Raw genomic sequence first — 14,343 nt, forward strand, 5'->3', positions numbered from 1 at the left:
TCCTGGTGCAAGTTTCCTGTTGCAATAGACGTGGTCTGTTTTCAGCCTGGATAAAACGTAGCAAAACATTTTCTTTTACTGACGTGTGTTGAACTCCCTGCTCTGATATGTGTTGCAACTATGGCAGCTGAGGGCTTTCTTGGCATTCGTGTGGAAAAAAAGAAGTTGGCAAAGTTAACTGCTGACAGAGCACATATATAATGGGGCTAATTATATAAACAACAACCCGTGTTATGACATAATAAAACTTGGTCCCTAAATCTCTCCTAAATTAGGACATGAATCCAGATGAATTTAATTTGTGCTCAGGTGGCACTGAATCTGCTGGTATTACTTCATCTACTGGTTCTCTGGTAGCACCAGTTTGGTTTCCAAAGTATCCAAATGGAATCTCTAATGCACATACAGTTGGCTTTGAAAAGCTTACTAAACAGTGGCGCAGTACTCAACATTTTATTTAAGAAAATTACAAATAAATATAAACAAATCTCAAGTAAAAGTGCCTCATTCACTTTTCTACTTGAGTAAAAGTAGGCACTTGTTTTTAGATATTCTTAAAGTTTTAAAAGTACTTGTTGAGTGCAACCTGTTCCCTAATGCAATGGTCTACGACATCATTAGTCCCGGCAGCGGTCTCTCTGCCGCTGCAGGCCCGATTTTCTCCCGGTAAAGGGGGCGAAGTCTGATGTTATGAACTCACTCTGATTTGATCACTGGACCGATTTTGCTCTTATTGATTTCTTTTAAAAAAGTATAAAAATATAAAACTTTAACGCATTGAAGAAAAGTAGTGAAGTAGAAAGCACTGATATATGAAGTTGTATGTCGCGGAGTTAAAGTGCCGATACATGAAAAGGGTACAGTGACAATGAAGTGAATGTACTTTGTAACATCCCATCACTGTAAAACACTTAGCACTTTCAGATGTATCACTTATTTTCAACGCCATCATAGCTCCGTGTTTTGAAGTCACTTCAGCTGATAAGCAGCTAACTTGCAGCTCATACTGTATCCATCTGCTTTACCTGCTGTTGACAGCACAGCGTTCAGTGTGCACTGCTCGCCTGGTGCCCCTGGTAGCTGAGTGTAAACACTTGTCCAGTGACTAAGGTGTACTAGCTTCGGCCCCTCTGCTCCTGCCAAAGAGCTGCGTCCTATCAGACCTGTGGAGAACCAGCCCTCGGGGGATTTGCCCGTGCTGTAAATAACCACAGATCCAGATTACTGAGCCACTGCAGCCTCGTCATGGCTCCGTGTTTCCAGTGACTCCCCCCCCCCCCCCCTTCCCCAACATGGAGTGGAAGAGGGGAGTGATGCAGAAGCACGGAGAACAACTGAGGGAATCCCTGCCCTCACTTAACCCCTCTCTCCACATGCGTCCTAGAAGCAGAGCCTGTAGTACTTATCAATTACTCATCTGTGTCTATACAGCTTGTAATACACACACACACACAAGTATGCAAAAGGATAATGACTGGAAATCAAACCGACTTTTCCTGATGAGCCAGAAGAGCAGCTGCATGATGTGTATAGACATAGCTTCCTGCTGAGCAAGCAAGAATCATCACAACAGTGTTTAAAAGGCTCAAGAAGGTGTGTGAGAGGAAAAAAGTGAAAATGCTCAAAACTGATGAACCAATATCTCATATTCAGCTTTTGCTTTCGAGGTAAAGACCTCAGGTGCACTACAGCAGATAATAGGAAACAAACAAAACATTCAACGAGGCCAAGAATACACAAATGGCAAAAGCACAGAACATGAATTTTAATTTAAAGAAAATGAATAAACAGCTGGAGTTAAAATTCGGTGAGATCAAAAACCTAAATTGCCTTAAAGTTAACCATGAGTTGAGCTTTAGAGTCGTCTAAACCCAATGAATGTGCTCCATCATAGTCTAAGCATGTGTGTTAACTCTTTATGGGTTATTTTGTGTGTTACAGGGAGTGCTGGAAAGTTTCCTGGGCACGGCGCTGACTGGTGCGGTGTTCTGTCTACTTGCCGGTCAGCCCCTGACCATCCTTAGCAGCACGGGCCCGGTGCTCGTCTTCGAGAGGCTCCTCTTCAACTTCAGCAAGTGAGTAGCTTCTGATCCAACCCGGTCACTTTTTATATTCACAAGCAGCCTGGGAGATATTTATAGATGGTTGTTTTTTCCCGACCGGACCGGAGGACAGAAATCCTATCCTCCTGAACGTGACGCAGAAATGCAATGTGACTACAAATGGATAATTCACGGTTACAACTGGCAGCTTGAGCTTTAAGGATTGTTTATTTAAAGAATGTCCCTCCATCACATTTTAGCCTAGCATAAATCTCAGACAGGAACAGATTGTTCTGTCCTGTCCACTAACATCCTATTTTACAACTAGTATTAAGAACATTAACCAAAAGCACAAAGTCCTGTATTAGAAGTTTCTATGAAAAGCTATCACTGCATATTTTGATACATTTTGCCTTAGTTGTGCAGGTTGAACAGATACATATTTTAAAGTATCCAATTGGTATTAAATGCTTTTATCCTCCACTTCCTCTCCCAGAGATGGTTTTGTTCCGTCATAAATAATTCACCCTCATTTCATGTCCCACCGTGAGTGAAGAATGTCACGGTGTCCATGTCTCTGCAAATGTTTCCATGCTTCAGGTCGGTGGCAGCTGTGAGTCGGTCTACAGCTGGTGGATATGTATTCTCTACAGGTGGATGTGCTCTGCCATCGACTGGGAGTAGTGCAACCTCACAAACCTCACAAATGCTTTTCCTCACTCCCTCCTGTTCTCATTGAGCAGGCGATAAACTTTGGTCATTATCCAGCCTCACGTTGCTGTTTCAGTAGCTCCGGTGTAATTCTCTCACACACGCACACAAACGCATATAAAACTTGGCTTACCATTTGTCTGTCTCCATTCCACGCGTCCTGTCCTCACATCAAATCGGCATTTGGCAAAACCGGGATGTACACTTTTTTCCATCGTATCCAGGTTAATGTCGTTCACCTTTTGCAGTTGCGTGAACTACATTCAACAGCTCTGCAAGTCATAGCCTCAAAGGCAATACTGTGGTATTTCAAAGGCCTCGGGAGCCAAATGTAAGATTCCCAAACCTTTTTAACACCACCACTCTTATTTGAATCTTTTCCACAGAGATAACAGCTTCGACTACCTTGAGTTCCGGCTGTGGATTGGCCTGTGGTCGGCCGTGTTCTGTCTGGTGCTGGTCGCCACGGACGCCAGCTTCCTGGTGCAGTACTTCACGCGGTTCACCGAGGAGGGCTTCTCCGCGCTCATCAGCTTCATCTTCATCTACGACGCGTTCAAAAAGATGATCAAGCTGGCCCACCACAACCCCATCAACTCCGAGTTCAACCACAACTTCGCCACGCTCTACGGCTGCCAGTGCGTGCCTGGTAGGTCGCCTTCCTCCACTCTGCCCCCTACGCTCATGTTGATATTATCAAGGCACCATCACAGGTTCACTGTTCCCATTGACACGGGACAGTGAAGGCTGAACCCTCGTATATGGTTTAGTCCGGTTTGGCAGCGATGTTACCAGTGTATGTCAAACAAAGCTTTTCCCTTGTGCTTCCCTGTGTTGACAGTCGAGATAACAAATGATACTCAAGTGTATCAGCCAGTAGATACCACTGTTTACTTTCTCAACGCACCTATCAGTGACTGTGTCGCAAATTACTTGGCAGAGCTGTTTGTGAAATCAAATGTGATATTGCAAGTATCGGAGGTTGTTCATTTAGCTGATAAGATATCGTATCTCTTTAACCAGGCAACTCGTCGGAAATCCTTAACGTCACTGCCTGGAATAACGGATCTGATGTGGTATGTAGTGTCCTGTTTTTTTTTTTTTTTTCACATATCGTGGAGAGAACAAAACTGTGGCTCAATTCACTGGCTTTCTCCAGTTATTGTTTCTTGTTGGTGAAAAGAACCCTCTTGTGTTTGCAGGCAGCGAACGCCACCTGGGCGTCCCTGACCATGGACCAGTGTCTGAAATACAAGGGGCAGTTGGTGGGAGAGGCCTGTGGCTTCGTGCCTGACATCACCCTGATGTCCTTCATCTTGTTCTTCGGGACCTACACCTGCTCCATGTGCCTGAAGAAGTTCAAGACGAGCCGCTTCTTCCCCACCACAGTGAGCGATGCCTCCTATTAATCACTGGATTTCTTTTTTTTCTAACTCCAAACAGTTAACCACAGTGGTGGTGACACAGTTGGCTTCAGTGACCGTTACAGATGTTTGTGGTGTTCACCACACACCTTTTACCAAGCGGCTCTCAGTGTAATCGCCAAGCTCAGGTGTCGATGTGGGACGGTCAGATTTCACACTGTTCAGTGTTTAAGGCAGGAGGCTCCAACCGAGGCCCATAAATTACAGTTAAACTTAATTCAGTAAACCCACCCCTAATATTAATAATAATGATGTTTACAGTGTTTATCGTCTTAGTTGAGGTATTTACCCACTGTCCACGAAGTACAGCTGAGGCTGATGGGAATGTTTTAAACCAACCTAAACTTGTTTGATATAAACATTGTAAAGAGGACATTTCATCTGAAGAAAGTAAAACGGAATTCAATTGTGTGGGGTCATTTTGTAGATTAGATTATTTGTCTTAGTTTTATGTTATCACAAAAACAATTTTTCTTGCAGTTTAATCCAAAAAGTGTCTTTCGAAATCAAGGCTCGTATCCTTGATTTGGATGGGTATGGTAAACAGCTCATGAAAATCCAGTATTCGAAAATATTAGAATATCTAAGGATAAGATTACAATACAGAAATGTCCAACTTCTGTAATTTAATTTATGCACTTGATACTTCAAGAATCCAGCCTTCAAGTTATTGAATAACTTACTAGTTATTGAAAGATTGTCAAGAAAAGTCATCTTAATTTACCCAAAATGAAATATTCAAATATTTGGCTGAACAAGATTTGGTCACATTGAGGATTCCGACATTAAACGTGAATCAGATTAAATTGTTCCTGCACTCTTACTTTACCCACAGCACTAAACTAAGTCATACTAGACTAGGACACTGCCTTACAGAAGTATAGGTCAATAATAAAAATGCCCGATGATGATGATGAAGAAGTTAAGGCGTCACCAAAGTTTTTACAATTCATACCCTTGTTTTTTGGCTCTTTTAATTATGTATTTCTACTAGTGTCACTTGTATCCCTCATTTATCGGCCTTCGGCTTTGTTTAAAACGTGTTACAATTGTTAGTCACCACCTGCTGAGCAACTGTCTACTTCACAAGCTATATATGCACTGACTGCACGTGCAGTGATGTGCACAGTCAGCGAGGTGAGTATCGGCGTGTTTACATAAAAACATTGCAGTTTAGCTGTGGTTAGGGCTTTTGTCGAGCGCATGAAGAGATAGATTGAATATGCCCCCTTCTCACTCAGAAGGCAGTGCAGGTTCTGGTCCAGGCACTGGTCCTCTCACGCCTAGACTACTGTAACTCCCTCCTGGCAGGTCTACCTGCTACTGCCATCCGACCTCTGCAGCTCATCCAGAATGCAGCAGCTCGACTGGTTTTTAACCAACCTAAATTCACTCACACCACTCCGCTCCTCCGCTCCCTTCACTGGCTACCAGTAGCTGCCCCCATCCGGTTCAAAACACTAGTACTTGCGTACCATGCTGTGAACGGATCAGGTCCAGTCTACATCCAGGACTTGGTCAAATGTTACACCCCAGCACGCTCACTCCGCTGTGCTCCGGCTAATCGGCTCGTTGCTCCCTCACTGCGAGCTAAACACTCATCAAAATCACGACTGTGTGCTGTCCTGGCTCCTAGATGGTGGAATGAGCTCCCCATCGACATCCGTACATCAAAAAGTTTACACATCTTCCGCCGAAAACTAAAAACACACCTCTTCCGACTGTACCATTAATAAAACTAACACTTTAGTAGCACTTAAATGGCACTTACTTATAGCACTATGTAGTTTTGCTTTATTTTGAAGAAATTGTACTTTCTTGATTCTTGTTGTTCTGGGTCCGTACCCTCGGGGTTGAATGCACTTATTGTAAGTCGCTTTGGATAAAAGCGTCAGCTAAATGTAATGTAATGTAGATTGGAACTCAGTCAAGTGCATACCTCCGTCAAGGCAACAAATGTCATATACTCCTAGATATCAGCTCCATAATATGAATTATTCACTGAGAAATCAAACGCTGCTGTGTTAAAGAAAGTGGTTTAAAATAAATCCCGGATCCCCACAAATACTTGATGGGTTCTTTCCCTGACCCAAACTACATTCTTCCACCAGGTTTCGTGGAAATCCATGAAGAGGTTTTTGTGGAATTTTGCTTTCAAACCAACTGGGGTGAAAACATTTCATTGCAGCCAGTTGTTCCCTTTACCACAGTCTAAAAATAAACCTGCTGTTAATGTTTCCCCGCCCAGGTGAGGAAGCTCATCAGTGACTTTGCGATCATCTTGACCATTTTCCTCTTCTGCGGCGTGGACGCGTTTGTCGGTGTGGACACTCCGAAGCTCATAGTGCCAAGTGAATTCAAGGTACGTAACCACACATGGCAGAGCATCTAATCCATAAAGAAATATGCATGTACACTCTCAATAACATAATTCATCCACTGTGTACTTGAAGTCATTGCACTGAATGAGTTGAAATGTGAATGACAATGGTCAGCAGGGCGCAGTTTCTTCTAACTCCAATTCTGCCCGTTCGTATAAGAAGGCCCCAGTAATTCTCTGAAAGCCCAGTATAAAGCTTTCTCTGTGGTTTGCCCAGTAAGCGATACATATTACCTGAAACCAAGACAAAGTCGTTCATGGAGGTTGCTGAGCTCAAATGTTCCTCAGCTGGCGTTAAACCCCCGCCCGCCCTGACACGGAGAAAGGGACCGATGGGTAGAGGAGCGGGCACCTGCATCGAATGACAACATGATTATAGGTGATGTGAGAACACAGCCGGTGTTGTAGTACAAGCACAGAGCCAGCCTTGTTTGACCGCAGAGTCTTAGTTAACAGCTTTCTGTCGTGTAATGATGCACCAGTCGTCCCAGACTTCTGTGCACATGTCCAGTTACTCACGCCTAAAAGTTCCGGACTGCGTTTGTGCAGAAATGGTAAAGTGTTGTCTTGTTTTTTTTTATTTGTCTTTCAGCCCACAAATCCAAAGAGGGGCTGGTTTATTCCTCCTTTTGGAGGAAACCCCTGGTGGGTGTACCTGGCAGCCATGCTCCCCGCTCTGCTGGTCACCATTCTGATATTCATGGATCAGCAGATCACCGCGGTGATCGTCAACAGGAAGGAGCACAAACTCAAGGTTGGTGCTACCGCCTCCGAGTTTCATTCAGTCAAAGTTATTGGATGTAAACCCCATCATCATTTGGTCATTAGACTGTAAAAATTTTCTGAAATACTGAGGTAATGAGGAGCAGTCAGCGATTTATGATATCTGTGGTTTAATTCTGATGAAGCACATTCTTCTTCTTCTGCTGTCTTAACCTTGTGTCTCCTCTCAGAAAGGGGCAGGCTATCACTTGGACTTGTTCTTGGTGGCCATCCTGATGATCATCTGCTCTTTCATGGGTCTGCCGTGGTACGTGGCGGCCACAGTCATCTCCATCGCCCATATCGACTCTCTGAAAATGGAGACCAAGACGTCGGCCCCTGGGGAGCAGCCTAAATTCCTGGGTGTCAGGTGAGTTCACGCAGCTGCCAGAAAAATGACTGGGAAAATAAAGAAAAGGAGGAGATGGATCCATTATAGTCAGAGTATTGTTTGCTTTTACCTATGCCAGGTAGATTATTGTTCACTTTGAATGCCCAGGTTTAAATTGATCTTATTGATCCCTTGAGCAAGTGGCCGGGGGCAGACTGACTGTCTGTAGGAGCCTGGGCCACAATGCTGTGTGCGAAATCTGCACAAAATGTTGTGTAGAGCTAGAAAACGTATCGATTTTACGAGAATGATCACGATAAACTTTATTTTCTCTTAACAAGGTTGAGGAGTGCTTTACAGAATCCATTGGAATAAAAAAAGAGTTTATATAAAATTAAATATTAGGAACAGAATTATATATAGAACTGCACCAGAATAGAAAAGGAGATGTGAAAAGAGAAACAGATTTCTTCCCCCGAAAAGTAAAGAAGTAAATATCTTTGTAAATTATTTTACAATTGTGTCTTTATTTGTATCAATTGTTTTTTAGAATGGATTAACTGAACTGAAAACAATGAAAAGTCAAACTTGACGTGGACTGATTTCTGATTTGTTAAAGATTGTGTCATGGTCACATGACCATTATAGATGATGAAGACGACTACCTTCATGCTGTCAACTGGGAAATTAATACTTAGTGTCAATTACAAGTTAATATAATATTGAAATGTTTACAATATACGAAGACATTCTTAAAGGACTTCACTCATTGCACCAGGTTAAGCGTGTGCACCGTGTGTTTTAACTGTTTCTTTAGCGTATTCTGCCATTTTAGAAACATGCTGCATGTTATCAGACTGTGTTTCAGTCTAGATTCAGAGCTATTGTCTTTGATGTTTTGAGTTATTGATTAATCTTGTTCTTCTCCTCTATCCTTCACTCCAGGGAGCAAAGGGTCACGGGGATCTTCGTGTTCCTCCTCACAGGACTCTCCGTCTTCATGGCCCCCATCCTCAAGGTAACGCTCCGGCTTCTTAATTCTTCCCTGGAAACACGGATAACTGTCCTCCTCTCTTAGGACAAACTCCTGTCACCCTTCTTAAATTTTAAATAATTTCAGATCTTCTACTCATCCGATTAGGGACTCCCACAGTAGAAGTAATGCGATGTGAAATAAGCACGTTCATCAGCGCCCAAACTCTGATTGCAGCTGAGTGTGGTCTTCTTGAGTTTTCATTCCTTCACTGAGGCCAGATTAAAAGATGTGAAGTCACACTGGAGACTGGTGCAGCTGGGGCTCCCCCTTGTGGAGATTTATGATTGTGCTTTGAAGTCTTGTCTATTGCTTATAACATTGACTTTGACATTTTGAAAAGATTATATATTATTTTCCAATTCAAAACTTCAAATACATTTTTTTTGGTGATTTCTACACATTCTTCCCACCTGCTGTGACATTGGACAGTGAAAGATTGTTTAGAATTAAAAAAAATCACCTGACAATATGATCGAATTTGTTAGATTTTCATGTCTTTCACTTTATTGTTGAGTTTATACCCACGACATCTATGTAATTTTTTAAAACCACGCTCTGTTTTTTTCAGTTCATTCCCATGCCTGTGCTCTACGGTGTGTTCCTCTACATGGGCGTGGCGTCGCTCAACGGTGTCCAGGTGACTTTTATGAAAGAAATCTGTCACTTAAAAGCAATTGCTCTACTATAAACACTGCAGCGTTTCATTTCATCATTCAGCTCATCTCTGCAAAAGACGTTTTCAATCAACTCAAAACCTTTTTTGTGTTTAACGTCTCAAATTAAAATGAGCAAGGCTACATCTAAAAATTTGAATAGGCGCAAACCTCCACCAAGGCTGTCAATCTCCTTATGAAACCCCATTTGAATCTGTTGGATGTGAATTTTAATTTGGATCTTCATAAAAATCCCTGAATCCACCTCTTTTCCCAGATCCTCCTTACAGGTTTAATGGAAGTTTGTTTTGTAGTTTTTGCTTAATACTGCCAACAAACAACCAACATCCTTAGCACAGGCTCTCCTGTCCAAAACATACCGGAATGTACGTAAGGCTATTGGTGTGGAGCTGGCACCAAAAGCATGAGACGAAACAAAGACGGCGAAGTGTCAAAGTCGTGGAGCAGCACTTGAACTAGACAGTTATTATTGAATTTAACAATTTAATTCCTTGTGACTGAAAGATTTACTCGTATGTTAACGTCTAACAGATCAAAGTTAAACACGACCTTCACTCTCATTCCACTTGCGTTTCCCTTTTGTTTTGAAACAATCATGACCAAAAAAGCAATTAGCATTTTTATGTAAACTACACAAATGGTGATTGGCTGCACTGTGTCCAAGCTCTGAACCCGTCCGTCTGTTTCAGTTCATGGACCGTCTGCTGCTGGTCCTGATGCCAGCCAAGCACCAGCCGGACCTCATCTACCTGCGACACGTCCCCCAGAGACGCATCCACCTGTTCACCTTCATCCAGGGCCTGTGTCTGGCCCTCCTCTGGATCCTCAAGTCTACCGTGGCCGCCATTGTCTTCCCGGTCATGGTGAGAAACTGCTGCAGTCACTGGAGGACGGACGGGACAAAAGCTTGTGGGGCTCAAAATCCGGACACGGAGGCTAAATGGAATATTCTGTTTCATTTATTCTTTTTTTTTTTTTATCAGATCTTGGCTCTGGTTGCTGTGCGCAAGGCCATGGACTACCTGTTCTCCCAGCATGACCTGAGCTATCTGGACGACGTCATTCCAGAGAAGGACAAGAAGAAGAAGGAGGATGAGAAGAAGAAGAAAAACAAGAAGAAGGGAAGCATCGACAGCGAAGCTGATTTCGTAAGTAAACCTTGATATTTTAAATGTGTAGATTAAAATACAAACCAGTACATATTACCTTTTCATGTGTCCAGTGTGATAGTCTACATCCTCCTGTAGATCCTCACCTTTTAAAATAAATCCCAATGTGTTCATGTTCCTCCCTCCTCCCACAGTCTGACTACCCCTACAATGAAAATGTCCCCAGTATAAAAATCTCTATGGATGTGCTGGAAAAGGAGCCCATGTTGGGGGATAAGTCTTTGGATAGTGAGTACAATCCAGTTTTTGCTTCTCTGTAGCATCAAGCGCTGCTCGCCCTCTAACACTCTTTCCTGCATGCACTCAACAACCTTAACATCTTTTTATGTGAACTCAAAGCTGCTCTTACCTTGAAATGTCAATACGATTATCAAAATTAACAGCTTATAAGCAGCTTTGTTGGTGCTTGCCTTTTTTCTTTTTCTTTTAAAATATCCCGGTTTTGTATGCAAGTTTTTGAAAATGTCTTATTTTTCTCTCTCTCTTCCCCCCCTTAGGAGATGAATCACAGACTCTCCTTAACGCGCACTCGCCATGCTGAGCATTACTTTGAATCTCCCACAGTGGCTGAGTAAGTGAGTACCAGCTGGCATCCTCAATGCATATTTCCTCGGACAGGGAAATGAGAGAACCTGAGTGTTTCACGCTGTGTGATTCCAGGCGTCGCGTTTAATGCTCTTCTCTCACTTTCTCCTCCTTCCAGTCTTGAACGAGGGTCGTACACCAAAGGTTTGCCTCAGATTCGAATAGGCCGCAACACTGAGGATAACGGCTTCATCTGGAGGAGGGGCTCCGACACTGATCTGTGAAATGAATTTGTCCAAAGAATTTGTCCAAAGAACCTATCAGAACCGACGTGATTTAACAAACCCAGCCTCTCCTTTAGAGCCAAATTCAAACGGAATGGAGGCATTTGTCCTAAAACTGGTACTGAATTTTAATACGGGGCCATTTGACTGTTCTTCGTATGCGTGATTTCCCCGTAGAAAACAAAAGGGCTCATCAAAGTCATGTGTGTGCAGTTTTTATGGGACATTAATAAGATATTCATGTGTACGCTAATAATTTATTAAGCATCTGGCTAAACATGTACAATCATCAAAGAGGTGCAGCAGGGTATGTAGGTTAGATGGCTTCACAACATACTCATGAATTTTTATACAATTCTCTACATTTCCACAGGCGCTGAAGTGCTCTTTTTGTCTTATCAATTTATTTCCAAAGAACATAGATCATAGTAGTTCGGTTCTTTTCCCTCCAGGAATTATTTCTAATATTTCTTGAAGGTTTTGACTCGTAACTGCTGGAGTTTTGAGATTCAGACATATCGCAGGTGTTAATTGTACTCAATCGCGAGAGCTGCCGACACGCACGTGAAATCCTCCATTTTTATACTTGCAGTGAACAAAAGGGCTAGGAGAGGTCATCTATGCACAGACAGGAGCAGACATTCATTTTGTAACTATGGGCATATTTTAAACGCATATTATTTATCCAGCAGCCATCCATGGCTGCAGATTCGTACGCAACAGCATACAATGTTTCTTCAACACCATACAGACTGGAACTCCTGCTCGTTTTCTAAATCTTTTCTTTTCTTTCTTTCCTCGTTTTTTTTTAAATTATATTTATTTTATTTAAACGCTTGAATCTTACTTATGGCTTTTACTTTTTACTTCCCCATTTGTGCAAACATTTTCCTGTGGTCTATATCCACTCTGCTGTCATTTTCCTGTTGTAGGGAGATAATACTGTAGATGTATTATACCTGTATGTAGCTCTACCTCTTTACTGTAGGTGCCAGGCATACTATATGGATATTAACATCTGTTTTTAATTATTTGTGATCAAACACTGATTTTGTTTTTTTCCAATTGGCACTGCATAGGATCTTCGATTCCTGTTCCGACACCTAAGATATTATATTTTATTCAGGTTTTTTCTCAAAATGACCTAATTTAAGATTTTAAGTTTTTCAACCAAAAAGGCGCATCTTAAAAACTCTTCTGAGTACAGACACAGGGAAACTAAAACAAAATGGCATTATCTTTAAATAAAGTGTCATTATTTAATGTTATCATGTGCTGACGGGGCAGAAGTGATGTCCTGTCCCCTTCTCACCCGCCTGAATGATTCAGTTTAATCTTGACCAAGAATTCAACCCTCAAAGTCTACTTAAGTTGAATTTTCCTTTTGAAATGTGATTATATTTAAAATGTGATGTTTCAATCTTTGACTACATTTTTATTTGATTTTTAATGTTTTTTGTGTATTTTTTTTTAAATGAAAATCAACAATCACTGTGAGCTAATGCAATGTTTCGCTCCTGGAAGAACTCCTGCTTCATAGTGTGCAGAGTAAAAAGGGCTTCACTATGAAACCGATTATTTAGCTGTGACAATCGTTAATGCATCATCATCTAAATTCTCTGTAGTGACGGTTCGATGAGCAGTGAAACACACAGGTCTTAAATTTTGCAATATCGTGTGAAGTCTTTATCGTGCTCTTCTCCCTGATTGAAGTTAAACACTGTAATAGAATCAGTCAATTTAAGATATTCTTATTGCACATTTGAATGTAATGCATCTCCATCCATTTTGAAATGTTTCTGTATTTCTTTGAAGACAATCACGTGTACAATCAGTGCAGTTGTAGTGCAAATATAAGGGCTTTTGATTCCTGCTTTTCCAAATCGCATCAGTAGGTGTCGCTGTGAAGTACGAGACCGTTAAAGTTGCTTCGAACCCCAAAATCTAAAAACCACATTGTCTTCCACTTTGTTCTGTGAACTGTATAATCTTGATTTTTAGACCCGCTGATTATATAATCTATGTATTTTTTGTTCGTAATCTAAAAACCGATTTTATACAAGCATCAAATGATACAATGGGTTACTTGGAAGGAAGCAGAGTCGGCGGGATTTTTTTTTTTATAACTGTTGTTTTTGTATGAGAGCAATAAAACAGTCCAGATGATTCTTAAACACTCAGTTCTCTGTGTTCTTCACTTTATTGTAAGCGTTTGAAAGATGCAGCTTGTTAATGATGGGTTTTCAAACGACAGGTTTGAACTGATGTGTGATTTAGTAAAGTTGATATTATCTGCACTACAGACGGGTTACCTGCTGACATAGCCCATAAGCTCTGAGGCCACAAAGTGTTGTTTTTTTTTAGACATTTACCAGTGCCTGTTCTAAGCACAACAGTCCCAGTTAAATGTAATTAAAGTATATGCACTGTAAGCATCTGGTGTGCGAGATTCAGACACGTGGAGTGCATGTGTGCTTCTCTTAAGTGGATGTATCGGGTGTAATCTAAGCTGCAGATGCCGTCCTCACATCCTACTGCGAGTGCTCAGTCTCACAGCAGAGAGGGGGGGAAAAAGGCAGAGCTGCATAGTTTCCACGATCAAAGGGCTCTGTGTCGGCTGTAATGAAACTAATTGGCTCATGACAATGAATCACTGTGCTTGTGTCATTGCCAAGATCAAAATGTGTAATTAACTCCTCCGTGTTTTTCCTTGTGTGTTTTTTACTGGACGTCCACTGAGCTTAATGATATTGGATATTACAGGTGTTGCCCAAGTGACTGGATATGAGTAATGTGACCCTGAGAGCACACGAAGGGAGGTGTCTGATTATGTTCCGTTACTGATACTGAAAGGGAAAGGGATAAACATTGCTTTTCAATGATAGAAGTAAATATAGTAGTTGCAATAAAAGTGAACGCAGGGGCTGATCCTCCTGTTCAGTCCCACACTGAATCACATTCAGGCTCAAGGGGGCAGTAGTGACTCTCTAAAAGAAATGATTCCA

The 14,343-nt window shown here is 41.8% G+C and overlaps 1 protein-coding gene across 2 annotated transcripts in view; it reads left to right on the forward strand.

Annotated features, from left to right (window-relative positions):
* LOC128462334 (electrogenic sodium bicarbonate cotransporter 1) overlaps positions 1-13,518 on the forward strand; it is a 33,945-nt gene extending 20,427 nt beyond the window's left edge. The window contains exons 13-26 of one of the 2 annotated variants that reach the window (XM_053447692.1): positions 1,942-2,075; positions 3,140-3,402; positions 3,777-3,829; positions 3,956-4,141; positions 6,426-6,539; positions 7,150-7,311; positions 7,511-7,689; positions 8,596-8,668; positions 9,255-9,323; positions 10,050-10,223; positions 10,344-10,508; positions 10,664-10,757; positions 11,027-11,104; positions 11,233-13,518. In XM_053447692.1, coding sequence (XP_053303667.1) covers positions 1,942-2,075; positions 3,140-3,402; positions 3,777-3,829; positions 3,956-4,141; positions 6,426-6,539; positions 7,150-7,311; positions 7,511-7,689; positions 8,596-8,668; positions 9,255-9,323; positions 10,050-10,223; positions 10,344-10,508; positions 10,664-10,757; positions 11,027-11,070 — 1,710 coding nt within the window. In that variant the 3' untranslated portion in view covers positions 11,071-11,104; positions 11,233-13,518. The remainder of the gene's footprint in view (positions 1-1,941; positions 2,076-3,139; positions 3,403-3,776; positions 3,830-3,955; positions 4,142-6,425; positions 6,540-7,149; positions 7,312-7,510; positions 7,690-8,595; positions 8,669-9,254; positions 9,324-10,049; positions 10,224-10,343; positions 10,509-10,663; positions 10,758-11,026; positions 11,105-11,232) is intronic. The other variant, XM_053447693.1, reaches the window with a different exon arrangement.
* Positions 13,519-14,343: the final 825 nt, after the last annotated feature.

This window comes from Pleuronectes platessa, chromosome 19, assembly GCF_947347685.1.
Source record: "Pleuronectes platessa chromosome 19, fPlePla1.1, whole genome shotgun sequence".
Taxonomy (NCBI): Eukaryota; Metazoa; Chordata; class Actinopteri; order Pleuronectiformes; family Pleuronectidae; genus Pleuronectes; species Pleuronectes platessa.